The 19,910-nt window shown below is 36.2% G+C and overlaps 1 protein-coding gene across 1 annotated transcript in view; it reads right to left on the bottom strand.

The window, feature by feature from the left end:
* Window positions 1-19,910, bottom strand: part of TASP1 (taspase 1) — a 297,011-nt gene that overhangs the window by 189,770 nt on the left and 87,331 nt on the right. Inside the window, exons 5-6 of the mRNA XM_079719460.1 lie at window positions 8,040-8,160; window positions 552-636 (exon numbers count right to left, since the gene is read on the bottom strand). Coding sequence (XP_079575586.1) covers window positions 552-636; window positions 8,040-8,160 — 206 coding nt within the window. The remainder of the gene's footprint in view (window positions 1-551; window positions 637-8,039; window positions 8,161-19,910) is intronic.

The raw sequence follows: 19,910 nt of genomic DNA, 5'->3' as shown, positions 1-19,910 counted from the left end.
CCTTTGACAATTGCCTCATCTTGTTCCCTCCTTTCTCCTTCCTAGAGGTAATTATGGTAATTTCCAGAACTTTTTTGTACATCTATGTACATGTTTATGTAGACTTAGAAAATCAGAGTGCCACTAATTTTAGTGTCACAATATGTTTCTCCAGAAAAGAAAAATTACATACTTTTATATTAAGAACTTCTCAAAATTAAAAATGAGTTTAGACTCTGGTCTCAAACATGTAAGATACTTTAAAGTTTTATAATAAAAAGACCCCAGTTGAACACTTACTAACAGCAAAAGCATCTCTATAATTGACTACAAAACCTAAAATTAACGGATCTCTTTTCTGCTTTAATCCATAATATGCTATGCCAACAGGAGCTCTATCAAGTATTCAGAATGTTCCAAGATCACAGAACAAAGAGTGTCTTCCTCTCAAAGGCAAGCTACTGCTGGTGTGTAACCAACTGCATCAGCCTTCTGTGGATAAAAATAGCCTTCCAACACTGCATGCACCGAAGACCAAAGGCCCAGGGAAAGCGGAAGAACAAAGCAGTTACCAGGGAGGAATCCGGCCGGCTGAGAGCTTGCCCTTCTGCCCTTCACACAGGAGTCTGTTCGCAACTGACACTGGGTTCTTGATTCCTATAAGATAAAATTGGCAGAAAAGGAAGTCCAAAAGTCTTCAAGTTTCCCACTCAATTCTGTGGCAGTTTCAATATGACAAATTTTAAATATCATGGAAAACTTTCTTTAAATATACTAATGAAAACCGTTAATTATCATGCAAAATAAGGATCAAATTGACAAATATATGAATACTTATAAGAACAAATATAAAACATATATTCTCATGTTATCATGTGCCACAGCAGCAAAGACTGACTTTGCAATAATACAAATTTAAATTAAGTTCCTTTTTAATAGATTTCAGTATAGAATTTAAAAAATAAACTGAAAATTTGGCATCTATTATCAAAACCATGAATTTCCTCTAAAGAATAAACATGATTACAAACAGCTTCAAATTTACCTTGGGGAGAAAAATTAATGGCCCAAAATTTTAAATCTCACCTGCAAGAAAGAATAAAGAGAAAGTCCTACAAATGGGATAAGGGTGGGGAGAAGAGGCCAAGTATGTACAAGATTGAGACTTAAAATATGGTTCGGATTGTTTCCAGAAGGAAAAACAAAATGTGAACAGTGAGAAAAGGGTGCTTACCTAGGAGGAAAAACAGGACAGAAAGTATTAGCATAAAAAAAATTGCTAGCATGACAATGACAATGACAAACATGACAATGATGATGATAGAAGACAGTGACAGAAACTTAGGATCCAGTATGTGCCAGGCCCAGTGTCAAGCCCTTAAATGTATCAGATTATTTAACTGATCCTTCAACTCTATCACATAAGTACAGTTATAAACCCTATCTGATTACTGAGGAAACATTTGCACAGGTTAAGTTACCTGCCCAGGATCACACACTGAGATTTTAACAAAGGCAGCTAATGCCAGAGACCATGCCCTTAACCACTAACCTATGGATGCCTTTCAGAACACTATTAATAACAGCAACAACAACAACAAAAAAAGAAGTGGGATACAAAGAGACTAAGAAGCTCAATTTAAGGTCACCAGATTGCCTTAAAACAAAACTAGATATTTAGCTAAACACCAAAAACTTCTCTGCCCCCCAAAGAATGTATGAAGTAGCAAAGAAAGGAAAAGGTTAGATCTCTGTACTAGCTCTAAAAAGAAATTTATTTCTGTATGTGATGATTCAGTATTGTAAAGACATTAATAACCAAATTAACTTACAAATTCAAAGCTATAAATTCTCCATCAAAGCTTCAAAAGGATTTCTATGATGCATGACAAGCTGACTCTTAAATTCATCAGGAAAAATAATGAAAAAAAATTTTTGTAAAAAAACGAAGAGGTATTCACCTTACAAGATAACCATTTTTTATTAAAAGCTATTCTAATTGAGTGTGGTTTGGGTACAAAATAGACAAATATATCAATGGAATAGAATAAAGCTAAAGTTGAGACACAAATACATGTGCGTGTGGATATTTAATACATGATATAGATAGTATTTCAAGTGAATAGGAAAAGGATGGACTATCTATGAGAGGTGGAAAGAACACAGAGTGATGGGAGTCAGACTGTTATAAACCAGCTATCAATTTATCACTTCTCAGCTATAAATTCACCCTTGGTTGCCTTATGGGTGAAAGTGGATATGGGTCTTTTAACTATGTTTCTTTTGCCAGCTGGCACACAGGTCAGCTTTGTCAGTAGAGGGCACTGGAGACACCGTGCAGAAGGAAAAGGTGGCTTGCCAGCCAGGCTCCAGGAGAGCGCCAGTTATTCTCACTATCTGGTCCACAAGGTTCTCTCCAGTGCTAAGTACTTGCGGGGTGCAGCTTTCTCCAGCATTTGGCTACCATGTTTCCCCCAACTCCTGATTCAGGCCACAGCAGCATAGCTGACAGCCCCAGAAAGAACAGGACCAGGCCCAGCTCAAGTCACGGATCCCCACACCTTCTCCTCAGCCCCATAGCAAAGCATCCTGTGGGGCTGGCTGTCTAGGGAGCCAAAAGCCCAATCCTCATCCTGCAAACAAAGGTTTAATTCCCATGACTTCCTGGCCTCTGTGTGCCCACCTATCAGCCTGAGGCCCCCAGGATTGTTTCTGCTCTCACAGTGACTGTGGCCTGGGTAACCCAGCAAAAAAGTGGGCTGTCAAACAGTCAGCTGCAACCACACTCTTTTCTGTGAGGTCTGAACTCCCTTCCAAGTTTATCCTTACCTGGGTAGTCTCCCTCTGCCCTTTACATTAAGCTTCTCCTGTTTAAACTGCTGTGTGGTTTCTGTCCCCTAGTTGGACCCAGACTGACACAGTAACCTTGGACAAATTACTAAATCTCTCCTGTGTCTCAGTTTCCTCACCTATAAAATGGGCATAAAAGTACTGACTTCAGAAGGTTATCATGAGAACTAAATGATTTAATATACATGAACTACTGGAGAACACTGCATGGTATGTATGTAATACTCACCCAATAAATGGTACTTAATATTATCGTTACTGTTGTTATTCAATAAATTATATAGGGACAATTTGCTGATCAATTCAGAAATTGATCAACAAACAATGCATTCAAGAAGCCAATGAAAAATAAATTACACATATATTTGAAGAAAATGTAAGTGACTGTAGTTACAATTATGAGTGAGATAAACCTTAAGAAATGCAAAATACAAAAGCCACAAAACGGAAAGTAATATGTTTGACAAATAAAATTTTAAATTCCAATATGATAAAGCACATTATAAACAGAGGTAAAAGGCAAGCCACACAAGAAGTATAAACAGTTCACAGAGAAATGCTAATGGCCTTTAAAAATATGAAATTTCATTAAATACCAATAAAATCTCAAAATAAAAGAAATTAAAACTAATTGAGGGACTTCCCTGGTGGACCAGCGGATAAGACTCTGCGCTCCCAATGCAGGGGACACGGGTTTGATCCCTGGTCAGGGAACTAAGATCCCACATCCCACGTGCCGCATGCCACACGGTGCGGGCAAAAAAAAAAAAAACCTAATTGAAACTCTGTTCTTACCTATCACAAAAATCAGAAAAGATAAAGAAGATTGGAACAATGAATAAGTAAACTGACCTAGCTGACATACATAGAATACACACCCAACAATTGCAGAATACTCTTTTGAAGTTCACATGGAACATTCATCAAAATACGCCATAAGCTGAGCCATAAAGCAAGTCTCAGAAAGTTTCAAGGGGTTGGAACCATTCAGAATATGTTCTCTAACCACAGTGACATTAAACTGGAAGTCAATAAAGTCTTTAGGCAAATAAATTTGACAACTCCTATGAAAAAGACAAATTCCTTGGGAAACACACATAAAAAAATATATAGATAATCTTATAACTGGTAAAGAAATTGAATCCCATTTATTTAAAATTTCCCACAAAGAAAACCCCCGTGATTCAAAACAACTAATGAATTTTCCAAACAATTAAAAACCATTCCAATTGTACACACACTCTTTCAAAGAATAGAGGGGAAAAAAATCCCAACTCATTTTATGAGGCCAGCCATAACATGATTCCAAAATCTAAAAAGAATATTTTAAGAAAGTAAAATTAAAGCTAATCTATTATATAAACATAGATGTCAAAATCTTAAACATCAGTAAATCAAATCCAGTGGAATGTGAAAAAGATAAAAAATTACAATCCTGACTTTATGCCAGGAATGAAAAGTTGGTTTAACATTCAAAAATCAACCATAAATTCCACCATATCTAATAAAATAAAAAAGAAAAGCCAAAGATGCAGAAAAGCACTTAGTGATATTCAATAACCCATTTAAAATAAAAATTATCACCAAACTAAGACTAGAAGGAAATGTCCTCAATCTGATAAAGAGCATTTATGAAAATCCTACAGCTACCAGCACACAGTATGGTGAAATATCTAATGCTCTCCCTCTAAGACCAGGAACAAAGCAAGGATGTACACTATCACCGCTTATATTCAATATTGCACCGAGTATCAGAGCCAGCACAATAATGCAAGAAAAAAATATTTTTTAATATTAGAAAGGAAAAAAAAAACTGCCATGATTCAAAGATGATGTGACTGTGTATATAGAAATGACAAGAGAATCTATTTTTCTAATTGCTTGAATTAATAAGTGAAGTCATCAAGGCCACTGAATATAAGTCCAATACACAAAACTCAACTGTATTTCTAAATACAAAAATAACTGGATATTAATTTTGAAAATATATATTTACAATAGCCATCAAAAAACATAATATCTAGAATAAATCTAATAAAAAGGGTGTATAAGACATCTATACTAAAAACCATAAAACATTGCTGAGAAAGAAATGAATAATATTTATACAAATGCACATATTTCATGTTCATGAACAGGAATATGCAATATTGTTAAGATGACAGTTGTCCACATATGGTTTTATACATTCAATGCAATACCAGTCAAAATCTCACCAGGGTTTTATTATGGACATTGACAAGTTGATTCTAAAAATTTTATGAAAATGCCATAAACTTAGAATAGCCAATACAGGGGCTTCCCTGGTGGCACAGTGGTTAAGAATCCGCCTGCCAATGTGGGGGACACGGGTTCAAGCCCTGGTCTGGGAACATCCCACACGCCGTGGAGCAGCTAAGCCCATGTGCCACAACTACTGAACCTGCGCTCTAGAGCCCATGAGCCACAACTACTGAGCCCACGTGCCACAACTACTGAAGCTTGCATGCCTAGAGCCTCTGCTCTGGAACAAGAGAAGCCACCGCAATGAGAAGCCCATGCATCACAACAAAGAGTAGCCCCTGCTTGTCGCAACTAGAGAAAGCCCAGACCCAATACAGCCAAAAATAAATTTATTAAAAAAAAAAAAGAATAGCCAATACAACTGTAAAGAAAAAAAAAGAAAAAGAAAAAGGAAGTTGGAAGTCTTCCACTATCAAATTATCAAAATACAATATAAAGCTACAGAAATCAAGACAGTGTGGGACTGGCAATAGACAGATTAATGGAATAGAAGGTATAGAAACAAACCATTACACACACAGTCACCTGATTTGCCAACACAATTCTATGAGGGAAGAACTGTCCTTTCTATTGACAATGGCAATGAGCCATTTGGATATCCATAAGAGAGCCAAAAATTAATTTCGGTTCCTACTTCACTAAAATGAATGAGCTTAATAAGAAAGCTAAATGTGAAGGGTTAAAAACAATAGAACTACTAAAAGAAAACAGTGGAAGCTACCTTCAAAACTTTAGGTAGGCAAAGATTTCTTAAACAAAATACAATAAAAATTAACCATAACATTAAAGGTTGATAACTTAAACTTCATTAGAAGAGTGAGCAACAGACTGGGAGCAGATATTCACAATACATGTATCTGACAAAGGGTCTGTATGAAAATATATAAGGTACTCCAACAAATCAATAAAAAAAATAATCCAATAAAAAGTATGCAAAAGACTTGAACACATTGCACAACAAGGACATCTAAATGGCCAATAAGCATATGAGAAGGTTCTCAATATCATTAGTCACCAGAGAAACTCAAATTAAAACAATAATACCACTACACACATATCAAAATGATTAAATTTTAAAAAGAATAACAATATCAAACATTTGCAAGGATGAAGAGTAACTGAAATGCTCATACGCTGTGGGAGTATAGATTGTAACAACTACTTTCTAAAACTGTCTGACAGTATCTTCTAAAGCAAAGTACATATGTACCTAAACTTACCATTCCAAATCCTAGGTTTATACTCAAGGGAAATATTAATAAGTGCATATGTCTACCAAAAGACATGCAGAAAAATATGCACTGGAGTTTTATTCATAACAGTCAAAAACTAGAAATTATTTAAATATCCGCCAAGAGAATAAGTTATTTTATATTCATGCAATAAAGTGCTACTAACACAAAAGAAAAAACTACTATGACACACATCATAAATCAATCTCACAGGCATAACATTAAGCAAAAGAAACCAGACACAGAGGTGTACGATTCCATTCACAGGAATCTGAAGAACAGGCAAATTAATCTATGGTGCCTAAAGTCAGAATTAATGGACAAGGGGGAGTGGGTAGGAGGAGAATACAAGAGGTATAAACTAGGAAGAGGCATAAAGAACCCTTCTGGGAGTTTGGAAATGTTCTATATTTTGACATGGAAATGTCTTATGTCTTGATTTGGTGGTGGTTTACATGGCTATATACATCTAGAAATTAATGAAGTTTTATACTTAAAATTGCTTATATGTGGAATCTAAAAAAATGGTACAAATGAACTTATTTATAAAAGAGAAACATAGTCACGATGTAGAAAACAAATGTATGGTTACCAGTGGGAAGGGGAGGAGGGATAAACTGGGAGACTGGGATTGACATATACACAATATTATATATAAAACAGATAACCAATAAGGACCTACTGTAGAGCAAAAGGAGCTCTACTCAATATTCTGTGATGGCCTATATGGGAAAAGAATCTAAAAAAGAGTGGATATATGTATATGTATAACTGATTGGCTTTGCTGTACAGCAGAAACTAACACAACATTGTAAATCAACTATACGCCAATAAAATATTTTTTTTTAAAAATCTGTGCCCTTCATGTATATTTTGTTTTAATAAGTAAACTGCAAAACATTTATATGTACTGATGTGGAAAAAATCTCCAAGACATCCTATTTAAAGAAAAAAAGAGGGCTTCCCTGGTGGTGCAGTGGTTGGTTGAGAGTCCGCCTGCCGATGCAGGGGACACGGGTTCGTGCCCCGGTCCGGGAAGATCCCACATGCCGCGCAGCGGCTGGGCCCGTGAGCCATGGCCGCTGAGCCTGCGCGTCCGGAGCCTGTGCTCCGCAACGGGAGAGGCCACGGCAGTGAGAGGCCCGCACACCGCCAAAAAAAAAAAGAAAAGAAAGAAAAAAAGAAAGTTTCATAATAATATGTGCATTGATTTTTTTTAAATATGTGTAAAACTATGTTTCTCTTACATATAAATATGGATAAATGCACATTATTTTACTGGTTAAACCTCCTAAGGAGAGTTTTGGAAGGAAAGATTTGGAAGATCAAAGGTAAATTTTATTTATATCATTTGAATTTTTTAACAATAAAAATATATTATTTGTGTATTCAAATAATTGCAAAATTAATAGAATATGCTAACTCCCATTTTACATGTCTGTAATCTCTTGAGGAGATGGAGGAGAATGATCAAACTCTAACCAAAGACTTGGACATAAGCTATTTCACTGTTTTCTTTCTATCTGTAGGTAAGATTTTCTGTTTTAAATTCCGTAAAAGAAAACAATGTTTGTTTTCAACACTATTCCAAGTAAGAATGATGAAAACAACTGAGCTAAGTCTTCAGGAGGAATGAAATGGTAATATTCAGTTTTTTTCTAAGAATAGAGATAATGTGTTATAATGTTCACATACCACTCAGTGCTCCAACAGCTCCAAAATTCAGGGATTTTCCATCCATTATGCTGGCATCACACTCAATTTCACCCAGGAGATTTAGATTAGATCCCATTCCTGCATTTGTAAAAGGAGAATCCTAAAAGATAAAAACAAACATTAAAATACCATTAGTCTTAGAGAAGAATTAATGTCAACACTTCATACACTTCCAAAAGCTAGAATGGGAAAGAACACTTCCCAACTCATTGTATGATACCAGTGCAACCCTGATTCCAAAACAAAGCAAAGATATCATAAGGAAAGCAAACTACAGGACAATATACCTTGTGAATATTGACATCAAAATCCTCAAGGAAAGCAAATGCAGCAAAATATGAAAGGATTAAACACCATGAACAAGAGGGATTCCAGGAAAGCAAGTTTGGTTTAATATCTGAAACTCATTGTAATACACCATGTTAATAAAATAAAGAATAAAACAAACAAATTTTTAAAACATGATCATATTAATAGAGAAAAAGTATCTGACAAAATCCAATACCCTTTCATGAGAAAAACACTCAACAAACTAGAAATAGAAGGGAACTTCCTTAACATGATAAAGGGCATCTACAAGAGTCCAAAGCTAACATCAGAATTAATGGTGAAAGATCCTTTCCCCTAAGACCAGGAACAACACAACAATGTTCACTCTCACCACTTCTTTTCAGCATTATAGTGGACATTCTGAACAAGACAATTAGGCAAGAAAGAAGAACAAAGAGCATCTAGATTAGAAAGGAAGAAGTAAAATTACCTCTATTGGAACATGACATGATCTTGTATACAAAAAATCCTAAAAACTCCACTAAAAAACTATTAGAACAAATAAAAAAAGTGCAACAGGATTGCAAGATATAAGCTCAATATGCAAAAATCAGTTGTATTTCTATACCTTAGTAATGAAAAATCTGAAAATGAAATTAAGAAAACAATTCAATTTACAGTAACATCAAAAAGAATAAAATAGGAATAAATTTAACAAAAGAAGTGTAAGAGGTGTACAGTAAAAACTATAAAACATGTTTTAAAGAAATTAAAGACCTAAATCAATGGAAGGACATCGATGTACATAGAACAGAAGACTTAATATCTTTAAGATGGCAATACTCCCCAAATTGGTCTGATTCAACACAATTCCTTATCAAATCCTAGCTGCCTTTTTTTGCAGAAATTGACAAACTAATCTTACAATTCATATGGAAATGCAAGGAACTAAGAATAGTCAAAACAATTTTTTAAAGAAAAACTTTTTTTTCTTTTAAAAATTGAAGGCTCACACTTCTAGGTTTTATAACTTACTACAAATTAAAGTAATCAAGACAGTGTGATATGGACATATAGCTAAGGATAGACATATATATCAATGCAATGGAAGTGTCCAGAAATAAGCCTTACACTTATGGTCAATTCATCAGGGATGCCAAAACAATTCAATAAAGAAAGGATAATTTATAAGAACCTACTGTATAGCAAAAGGAACTCTACTCAATATTCTGTAATGACCTATATGGGAAAAGAATCTAAAAAAGAGTAGATATATGTATATGTATCACTGATTGACTTTGCTGTATAGCAGAAACTAACACAACATTGTAAATCAACTATACTCCAATAAAACTTAATTTTTTTTAAAAAAGCAGAAAACAAATACTTCTTTACTGAGTTCAGCAATTTAGTAAGTGAAAATATATATGCAGTAAAGTTTCAGTTACAGTATTAAAAAAAAAAAAAGAAAGTATAGTCTTTTCCATAAATGGTGCTGGGACAACTAGATATCCAAACGCAAGAGAGTATCTGAGTCAGAAATCACAGTCAATGCAGAAAAATTAACTATGTTCTAAGCTAAAACCAATATTATCTAGGAAACCAGGGCAATTCTTTACCAACCTAAAGATCACCAAATGCCCAAAATTATCTACAAATGTCCCCAGTTTCCTGGATCCAAGAAAACTGACCACAACATTAAGATCTCCCTAATGTGTACCTATAACTTGAGCAAAGGGGTCAGGCATTTGAGACCAGGGCTTTTGTTCTAATGCAGTTAGAAAATCTAATTGTCCACAGAATTTTAGAAGATCACAGACTGGAAAACAACAAAAGGGCTGTATAATTAAATAGAAAGTGAGTGATACAAACAATAAGTACTTTGAGGATTCAAAAGGAAATGGCCCAGTATGAGATGAAGAATAGCAGACTTCCTGAAGGATGTAAAACAAAACCAAAGACTGGTCAGGGGGCTAAAAAATTCTACTTGGTGGATATGCAGGGAGCAACAACGTAGGCAGCCGTAAAGTGTCAGTCACAGAAGACACATTTAGGAAACATGGTTGGCTGGAGCCAAGTATGGAGATTGCTCCATGCCACTCATCAGAATCTGGACTTGATTGGGAAAATAATGAGAAGCCATTCAAGCTTTCTGTAGAAGAAAAAGTCAAGATGAGTATATTGGCCAAGGAAACATAAACTGACCTTCACATATTATTGATATATGAAAAGGAAGGGGAGGAAACTGAAATCAGAGAGACCAAACTGGAGGCTATTTTACAATGCAGGCTTGAAACATTAACCGCTTGATATGAAATGGCAGCAGCAGGGAAAAGGAAATAGAAAGAGAGAGAAAAGGACCAGAACTTCCAAACTTGAGAGATAAATAAAACCATTAATAAAAACGGGGCATTTTATAAGATGAAGGAAAGAAAGTGCGTAATTAAGTGTAACGAGTTTGAATAAGGCCTTCCAAGTGAATATTCTACCTAAATCAATTTACAACTAAATCTTGGGAAAGAGATCACAACTAAAGAAGGACTATGATTTAGAACAGATAAAGACTGAATCCTTGCCCTGGATTATTTCATATATATATATATATATATGTACATATATGTATGTATGTATATTGGGGGAGTGGCAGAGAAAGGTTTACTGCAGGCAGGGCCAAGCAAGAGCGGGTGGCTTGAGCTCAAAAGCCTGAACGCATATATTCAAACATATAAAGACCCAGGTCCGGGCTTCCCTGGTGGTGCAGTGGTTGAGAGTCCGCCTGCCAATGCAGGGGACACGGGTTCATGCCCCGGTCCGGGAAGATCCCACATGCTGTGAAGCAGCTGGGCCCGTGAGCCATGGCCGCTGAGCCTGTGCGTCCGGAGCCTGTGCCGCGCAACGGGAGAGGCCACAACAGTGAGAGGCCCGCGTACCGCAAAAAAATTAAAAATTAAAAATTAAAAAAATTTTTAAAAAAAGACCCAGGTCAGAAGCCTCTATGACACTGAACAGAGAGACCGTACAAGTAAGCACAAGTAAATTATCACCATATTACAAGAGTTGTTTTTTTTACTCTACATAACCTCCCTTGCCTAATCACATATATCTTTCAAAGTATGTGAGAAAGGAACTGAAATGTGAGAAAAATTTAAAGCATCATATTTAGTAATTCCCAAAATATATGTACAAGATCATAACAGTATATATGCCATTTCAACAATCTTTAAAATGGGATGTATCAGCAAATAAGCTCTAAAAAATTAATTTCAATATAATACAAAGTTAGAAATCACAAAGTGAACTAAATTATTCTAAAAATAACTCTTACCCGATGTTTAAATTTGACATGTCAAAAATACGTGAGAAAAAGGGATATAAGAAAATTAAAGGATATCTTAGAAGCAATTTTTTTTCAAAAATACTTCTCCTACTTCAAAATACATTTATAACTTCAAAAGTGTATCTACTGAACTTCTGCTTCTGACTTTGAAGGCATAATAGGGATCATATTTGTCCTCCTAACTAGAAAATCATACAAAATATATGAAAGAGACACACTTCATTCAATAGCCAGCACAGGACTGTGATCCTGCGAAAAACAGACACAAATCAGGTGCCTCCACTTAATCCCTAGAGATACTTTTCAGACCACAGCACAGGGAAGAGGAACCCAAAAAAGAGCCAACATTCTTCCAGAGTTGAGGAGACAAAGTTATGAGTTCACGGAGGCCAGGAAGGCTAGAATATGCAGTACAGGGTGCAAAGAGGAGAGAGCTACACGGAGAGAATGCCAGGGGCCTGTAGGACCCTGAGACTTTAAATGAGTATCAACATACATGCACTTGTGAGGAAGCTACCAAGACCTAAGAAAGAACCCCTGGAAAAGAGTAAGCTGAGCAATCCCTGGAGCTCACACAGAGGGGAGAATAAGTCATGTTCCCATCAGCCAGAGTGAGGACCTCAGGAAAAGTCTCAGGTAACGTCTAGAGTTGGGCCAAATCAGCCCTAGAAACAAGGCTACTTTAGACTTGCACTAACAAGGTTTTAAAGAAGCCTCAAAAGGATCAAAATGATTTATACAACAGTGTCCCAGAACAAAGTCCTACAATATTGGAAGAAATACTACAATATCCAACTCCCAAAGATGTAAAATACAGTGTTTAAAAAAAAACCAAAGATGACCAGCATTCAAATAAGCAGAAAACTATGCCTCATAACCAGAAGCAATTACCACACAAAAACAGACCTATAAATGACAGATGATAGAACTAGCAAACAATTCTAATGCTAACTAACAATGTTAAACTAGCTTTCACAAACATACTCTATATGTTCAAGTAGGTATAGGAAAACATGAAGATAAGAAGAAAAAGAAGCTATGAAAAAATAAATTAATCAAACTTCTAGAGATGAAAATATAATCTAAGGTGAAAAACACTTTGGAACAAAAAAAGATTTTCACATTAGGTAAAACTAAAGAAATCCGAATAAAGTATGGACTTTAGTTTATAATAATGTGTTAATACTGGTTCATTAACTATGAAACATGTACCATACTAGTGTAGACGCTAATAGGGAAGATGAGGTATTGGGTGTACTGGAATTCTCTGTACTAGCTTCTCAATTTTTCTGTAAATCTAAAACTGTTCTAAAATTAAAACTTTATTTTAAAAAATCAAGCCACAGCCTGGGAGAAAAATTTTACGAAACATAAAGGTAGAGGACTTGTATCCAGTATATATAAAAAAATCATACAACTCAGTAAGAAAATCCAAAGTTTTTAATGGGCAAACAATTTCATGAACAGATTGCAAATAATACATGAAAAGATGCATAATATCATTAGTCATTAGGGAATGCAAATTGAAACCACGAGATACCACTAAAATGGTTAAATTTAAAAGGCCAACAATAGTGAGTTTTGGCAAGAAAGTAGAGCAACTGTAACCCTCATACACTGCTAGTAAGAATAAAAATAGCAAATAGCTTGGCAGTTTCTTTAAAGTTAAGCATACACTTACCATAGATCCAGCAATTCTACTCCTAACTATTTATCCAAGAAAAATGAAAGCATATGTCCACATAAAGACTTGAATGAAAATGTTCATATCAGCTTTAATCAGAACGGCCAAAAGCAGGAAACAACACAAATGCTCATCGACTGGTAAATGGATAAACAAATTGTGATATATCAATACAATGAAATACTATTCAGCAATAAAAGGAACAAATTCCTAATTTACCCAACAATATGGATGAATCTCAAAAGCATTATGCTAAGTGAAAGAAGCCACTCACAAAAGGCCACATAATGTATGATTCTATTTATACCAAATTCTAGAAAAGGCCAAATTATGAAAAAAAAAGATAGTAGTTGCCAGGGGTGGCTGAGAGGAGAGGATCCACTGCAGACAGGCATTATGAGAGAATTTGGGGGCTGATGGAAATGTTATATGTCAAGATTGTACTGGTAGTTACACTGGTAGTTACATTTGTCAAAACTCATCAGATTGTACACTTAAAATTGGTGCATTTTGTTGTATATAAATTATATTTCAATAAAACTGAAAAAAAATTGTACTTATCACTCAGTATAAACTGACCACCCCATATACTAACTTTCCCCTTATAATGTACATAAGCTTCTTATATGGTCATTTGTTGTTGATTTTCTGAGCTGAATCATTTTGTACAACTAGCAATCATTATATCCAATCAGTAGCCAGCGATCCTTTTAAAATCCTGTTTACTCCCCTGTTCAAAAACCTGCAATGGTTTCCTGTCATACTTTAGAATAAAATCTAAAGCCTTACTTCCCAAGGTTTACAAGGCCCTATGTGATCTGGCCCCTCTCTTCCTCTCCCTTACTATGCACCAGCCACACGCCTCCTTGTAATTCTTGCACAAGAGGTACACTCCCACCTGAGGGCTTTTACATTTTGAAATGCTGAGCTTAGTGAGCAATTATAGTAGGGGAAAGAGTCAGTAAATAAAGACTGTGTGTGTGTGTGTGTGTGTGTGTGTGTGTACAGAAACATACACATACACGTATGTCTGCATATATAAATAGCTCATGTCCCATGATGGTAAGTATTAGAAAGAAGAATAAAATGAAATAAGAAGAGACTTTCCCTTCAAACCCAAGACTCCCTTCCCCGACACCTTTGTTTGCATGGCTTTCTCCCCCATGTTGTTCATGTGACATCTCTGGGCAGGTCAGTCCTACCCACACTGACTTAGCATTTCCCCAACCTTCCCCAATGATTTTTTCTCTTACTATCTTATTCTTTTTTATGGTACTTTTTACTACTTGACATTATATATAATTGTCTAATTCTCCCCATAGAATGTAAGCCCTGTAAGTACAATAATTTGTCTTTTTAGGTGTTGTATCCCAATGTCTAAAGTAATGCTTGGTACACAGTAGGTACTCAATAAATATTTGCAGAATGAATAGGAGTTAATTACAAATAGATATAAATAGAATAACTGATCACTGTGAACTATAAGCCCTTAAGCAAGCTGATACTTACTGATTCCTACAGGTTACTGCTATAAAGAAATGCCAGAAAAATGTAATAGAGTGTTAAGAATCCAATCTTTTCACAGTTGAAACAAGAGAAATGAAATAAATTCAGGCAACAGAATTTCAGTTTCTAAAAGATAACATTTTAAAAGCAAAATATTTTTTAAGTTTACTTATAACTTTCAAAGGAAACAAAGCTTTAAAAAACAAGATCACTTTGCTTAACCCAGCAAAGAGAGGGCAGGAAAGCCAAGAGGCAAATCAAGAGCTACACACCCACCATGACATGGAAACCCTTTCTTATTAATGAAATTTGGAAACACTGAGCCAAGGCAAAGATCTGCAAAGCATTACTCTTTCACTCTAAACCACAACCTGTATTACCCATTTAATGTCCTTTGCTGAAAGCATAAAATAAGAACTGTTTGCAAGGCTATGGGGTATACTGCACCTCTGGGGATCTATTATGAGACCTCTATTAACAGCGCTTACAGATGCAAACAATTTAGTTTTCAAATGTTGTACAAAAACTGGACTGGCACATTGTAAAATCATTTTTATATAAAATGATTTATGTTTGTCCAATTTCCAATCTTCCTTTAAGGAGAAGTTAGACATTTACAGGAAATTACTAATATGTTAGTATTCATACCTTGTTAATCAAGGGCAAATTCAACAGTAGAATGAAATTACGTGATAATACACTTTCTTATTCAAAATTAAGTATGCTAAGATATCAAAATTATTTTTATTACTGCCTTCATTAATAAGCAGGTAGTTTTATTAATCTAAAGCTAATGAGAAAAAAAAACAGAACAGCTTTTGAAACAATTTCTTGAATTATTTTTAAATAGAATAAACAACACAGGATGTATACTCCATGTTGTTATAGTCTTTTTCAAACTAACACTAGTAAAAATCGTACAATAAACCTATCCTACCTGACACTATCCTACCAATTACAAACTCCCTGGTATTTCATCATCAATTCTCATTATTTCCAGGATGAATAGAAGCCAATGAAAATGTATTACCAAACAATCATTGAGGATATTTTTATTAAGCAGCCAATTAAGCTCAAATTTTCAAGACCGGATTGCTGAAAGATTTCCAATTTAGATTCCTCTGTGGTGGTATAGGCTAAGATTCATTCATTCAACAAAAAATTATTGTTCATCTATGTGCCAGGCAAATCTTTCTGTAAAGAGCCAGATATGTTATATAGTTCAGGCTTGGCCACACAGACAACTCTACAACTACTAAACTCTGCCTCTGTAACATGAAAGGTAGCCAGAGAAAATACACAAATGAATGAGCATGGCCGTGTTCCAATGAAACTTCATCATAAACACTGAAATTTGAATTTCGTATAATTTTTTGGTGTCATGAAATACTATTCTTCTTTGAAGTTTTTTTCAACCATTTAAAAAAGGCAAAACCATTCTTAGTTTGCAGGCCATTCACAAACAGGCAACAGTCCAGATTTGGCTTTCAGGTCATGGTTTATTAATCCTTGACCTAACCCACGGGGATAAAAAATGAACAAAACAGAAAAATATCATTGCCCACATGAAGCCAGAATTCTAGCTAAAGGAGACAGACAATAAGAAATTAAATAAATTAGATGGCTTATTAGATAGCAGTAAATATGATGAAGAAAAACAAAATAGGAAATAGCAAGTACTGGGCATGGCAAGAGGGCTATAAGGGGGAGACAAAAAAACCACAGGGGTAGTTACAACATATTTTTCCTTTTAAGTGTTAATCTGATGTAATTTCAGACTGACAGAGAAATGCAATAGTAGTATAGCATCAAGAATATATGAAGGGGCTTCCCTGGTGGCACAGTGGTTGAGAGTCCGCCTGCCGATGCAAGGGACATGGGTTCGTGCCCTGGTCCGGGAAGATCCCACATGCCGCAGAGCGGCTGGGTCCTTGAGCCATGGCCGCTGAGCCTGAGTGTCCGGAGCCTGTGCTCCACAACGGGAGAGATCACAACAGTGAGAGGCCCACGTACCACAAAAAAAAAAAAAAAAAAAAAAAGAATATATGAAGGACTCCTATAACTTTCAATAACAACAACCAAAAAAGAACCCAATTATAAAATGAGCAAAGGACTTGAACAGACGTCAAAAGACACTTTTACCTGAAGAAGAATACAAATGGTCAGCAAACATGTAAAAAGATGTTCAACATCATTATTCATAGAGAAATAAAAATCATAGTCACAATGAGGTACCACTTCGTACCCATGACGATGGTTATAATCACAAAAACAAAAAACAGCAAGTGCCAGCAAGAACATGGAGAAATTGTAACACTTGTACAGTGCCGTTGGTAGTGTAAAATGGTTCAGCTGTTGTGGCAACAGTTTGCTGATTTCACAAAAAGTTAAACACAGAATTAGCACATGGGAGAGATTGGCTCAAGATGGCAGAGTAGAAGGACTTGCGCTCACTCCCTATTGCAAGAGCACTTGAATCAAAACTAACTGCTGAACAATCATCGCCAGGAAGATACTGGAAATCACCAAAAAAGATACCCCACATACAAAGCCAAAGGAGAAGCCACAATGAGACAGTAGGAGGGGTGCAATCACAATAAAATCAAATCCCACAACTGCTGGGTGGGTGACTAACAACCTGGAGAACAATTATACCACAGAGGCCCACCCACTAGAGTGAAGGTTCTGAGCCCCACGTCAGGCTTCCCAACCTGGGGGTCTGGCAACAGGAGGGGTATTCCCAGCGAACCAGACTTTGCAGGCTACTGGGATTTGATTGCAGGACTTCAACAGGACTCGGGGAAACAGAGACTCCACTCTTGGAGGGCACACACAAAGTAGGGTGCACATCAGGACCCAGGGGGAAAGAGCAATGACCCCATAGGAGACTGAACCAGACCTACTTGCCAGTGTTGCAGTATCTCCTGCAGAGGCGGGGGTGTCTGCGGCTCACCGCAGGGACAACGACCCTGGCAGCAGAAGTTGTGGGAAGTACTCTGCTGGCATAAGCACTCCCAGAGTCTGCCATTAGCCCCACCAAAGAGCCTCTAGGCTCCAGTATTGGGTTGCCTCAGGCCAAAAAAACAACAGGGAGGGAACTCAGCCCCACCTATCAGCTCAGTTTTACTGAGCTCTGCCCACCAGAGCAACACCCAGGCTTACCCATCACCAGTCCCTCCCATCAGGAAGCTTGCACAAGCCTCTTAGATAGCCTCATCCACCAGAGGGCAGACAGCAGAAGCAAGAAGAACTACAGTCCTGCACCCCGTGGAACAAAAAACACATTCACAGAAAGACAGACAAAACGTAAAGGCAGAGGGTTATGTACTAGATAAAGGAACAAGATAAAATGCCAGAAAAAACAACTAAATGAAGTGGAGATAGGCAACCTTCCTGAAAAAAAATTCAGAAAAATGATAGTGAAGATGATCCAGGACCTCGGACAAAGAATGGAGGCAAAGATCGAGAATATGCAACAAATGTTTAACACAGACGTAGAAGAATTAAAGAACAAACACCTAGAAGAATTAAACAATAAACCAACAGAGATGAACAATACAATAACTGAAATGAAAAATACACTAGAAGGAATCAATAGCAGAATAACTGAGGCAGAACACATAAGTGACCTGGAAGACAGAATGGTGGAATTCACTGCTGCAAAAAAGAATAAAGAAAAAAGAATGAAAAGAAATAAAGACAACCTAAGAGACCACTGGGACAACATTAAATGCACCAACATTCACATTATAGAGGTCCCAGAAGGAGAAGAGAGAGAGAAAGGACCCAAGAAAATATCTGAGGAGATTATACTCAAAAACTTCCCTAACATGGGAAAGGAAACAGCCACCCAAGTCCAGGAAGTACAGAGAGTCCCAGGCAGGATAAACCCAAGGAGAAACATGCTGAACTATATAGTAATCAAACTGACAAAAATTAAAGACAAAGAAAAATAATTAAAAGCTACAAGGGAAAAATGACAAATAACATACAAGGGAACTCCCATAAGGTTAACAGCTGTTTTCTCAACAGAAACTCTACAAGCCAGAAGGGAGTGGAATGACATATTTAAAGTGATGAAAGGGAAGAACCTATAACCAAGATTACTCTACCTGGCAAGGATCTCATTCAGATTCAATGGAGAAATCAAAAGCTTTACAGAAAAGCAAAAGCTAAGAGAATTCAGCACCACCAAACCAGCTCTACAAGCAACACTAAAGGAACTTCTCTAAGTGGGAAAGACAAGAGAAGAAAAGGACCCACAAAAACAAACCCCAAACAATTAAGAAAATGGTAACAGGAACATACATATCGATAATTACCTTAAATGTGAATGGATTAAAGGCTGCAATCAAAAGACACAGGCTTCTGAATGGATACAAAAACAAGATCCATATATATGCTGTCTACAAGAGACCACTTCAGACCTAGGGACACATAGAGACTGAAAGTGAGGGGATGGAAACAGATATTCCATGCAAAGGGAAATCAAAAGAAAGCTGGAGTAGCAATACTCATATCAGATAAAATAAACTTTAAAACAAACACTGTTAAAAGACACAAGGAAGGACACTATATAATGATCAAGGGATCAATCCAAGAAGAAGATATAAAGATTATAAATATATAGGCACCCAACATAGGAGCACCTTGATACATAAGGCAAATGCTAACAGCTATAAAACAGGAAATCGATAGTAACACAATAGTGGGGGACTTTAACCCCTCACTTACACCAATGGACAGATCATCCAGACAGAAAATTAATATGGAAACACAAGCTTTAAATGACACAACAGACCAGATAGATTTAATTGATATTTATAGGACATTCCATCCAAAAACAGCAGATTACATCTTCTTCTCAAGTGCACACAGAACATTCTCCAGGATAGATCACATCTAGGATAACAAATCAAGCCTCGGTAAATTTAAGAAAATTGAAATCATATCAAGCATCTTTTCCAACCACAATGCTATGAGACTAGAAATCAATTACAGGGAAAAAAACGTAAAAAACACAAACACATAGAGGCTAAAAAATACGTTACTA

The sequence above is a fragment of the Hyperoodon ampullatus genome (assembly GCF_949752795.1).
Source record: "Hyperoodon ampullatus genome assembly, chromosome: 14".
Taxonomy (NCBI): domain Eukaryota; kingdom Metazoa; phylum Chordata; class Mammalia; order Artiodactyla; family Ziphiidae; genus Hyperoodon; species Hyperoodon ampullatus.
The sequence above is the reverse complement of the archived record's forward strand: the minus strand, read 5'-3'. Positions and strand labels throughout refer to the sequence as shown.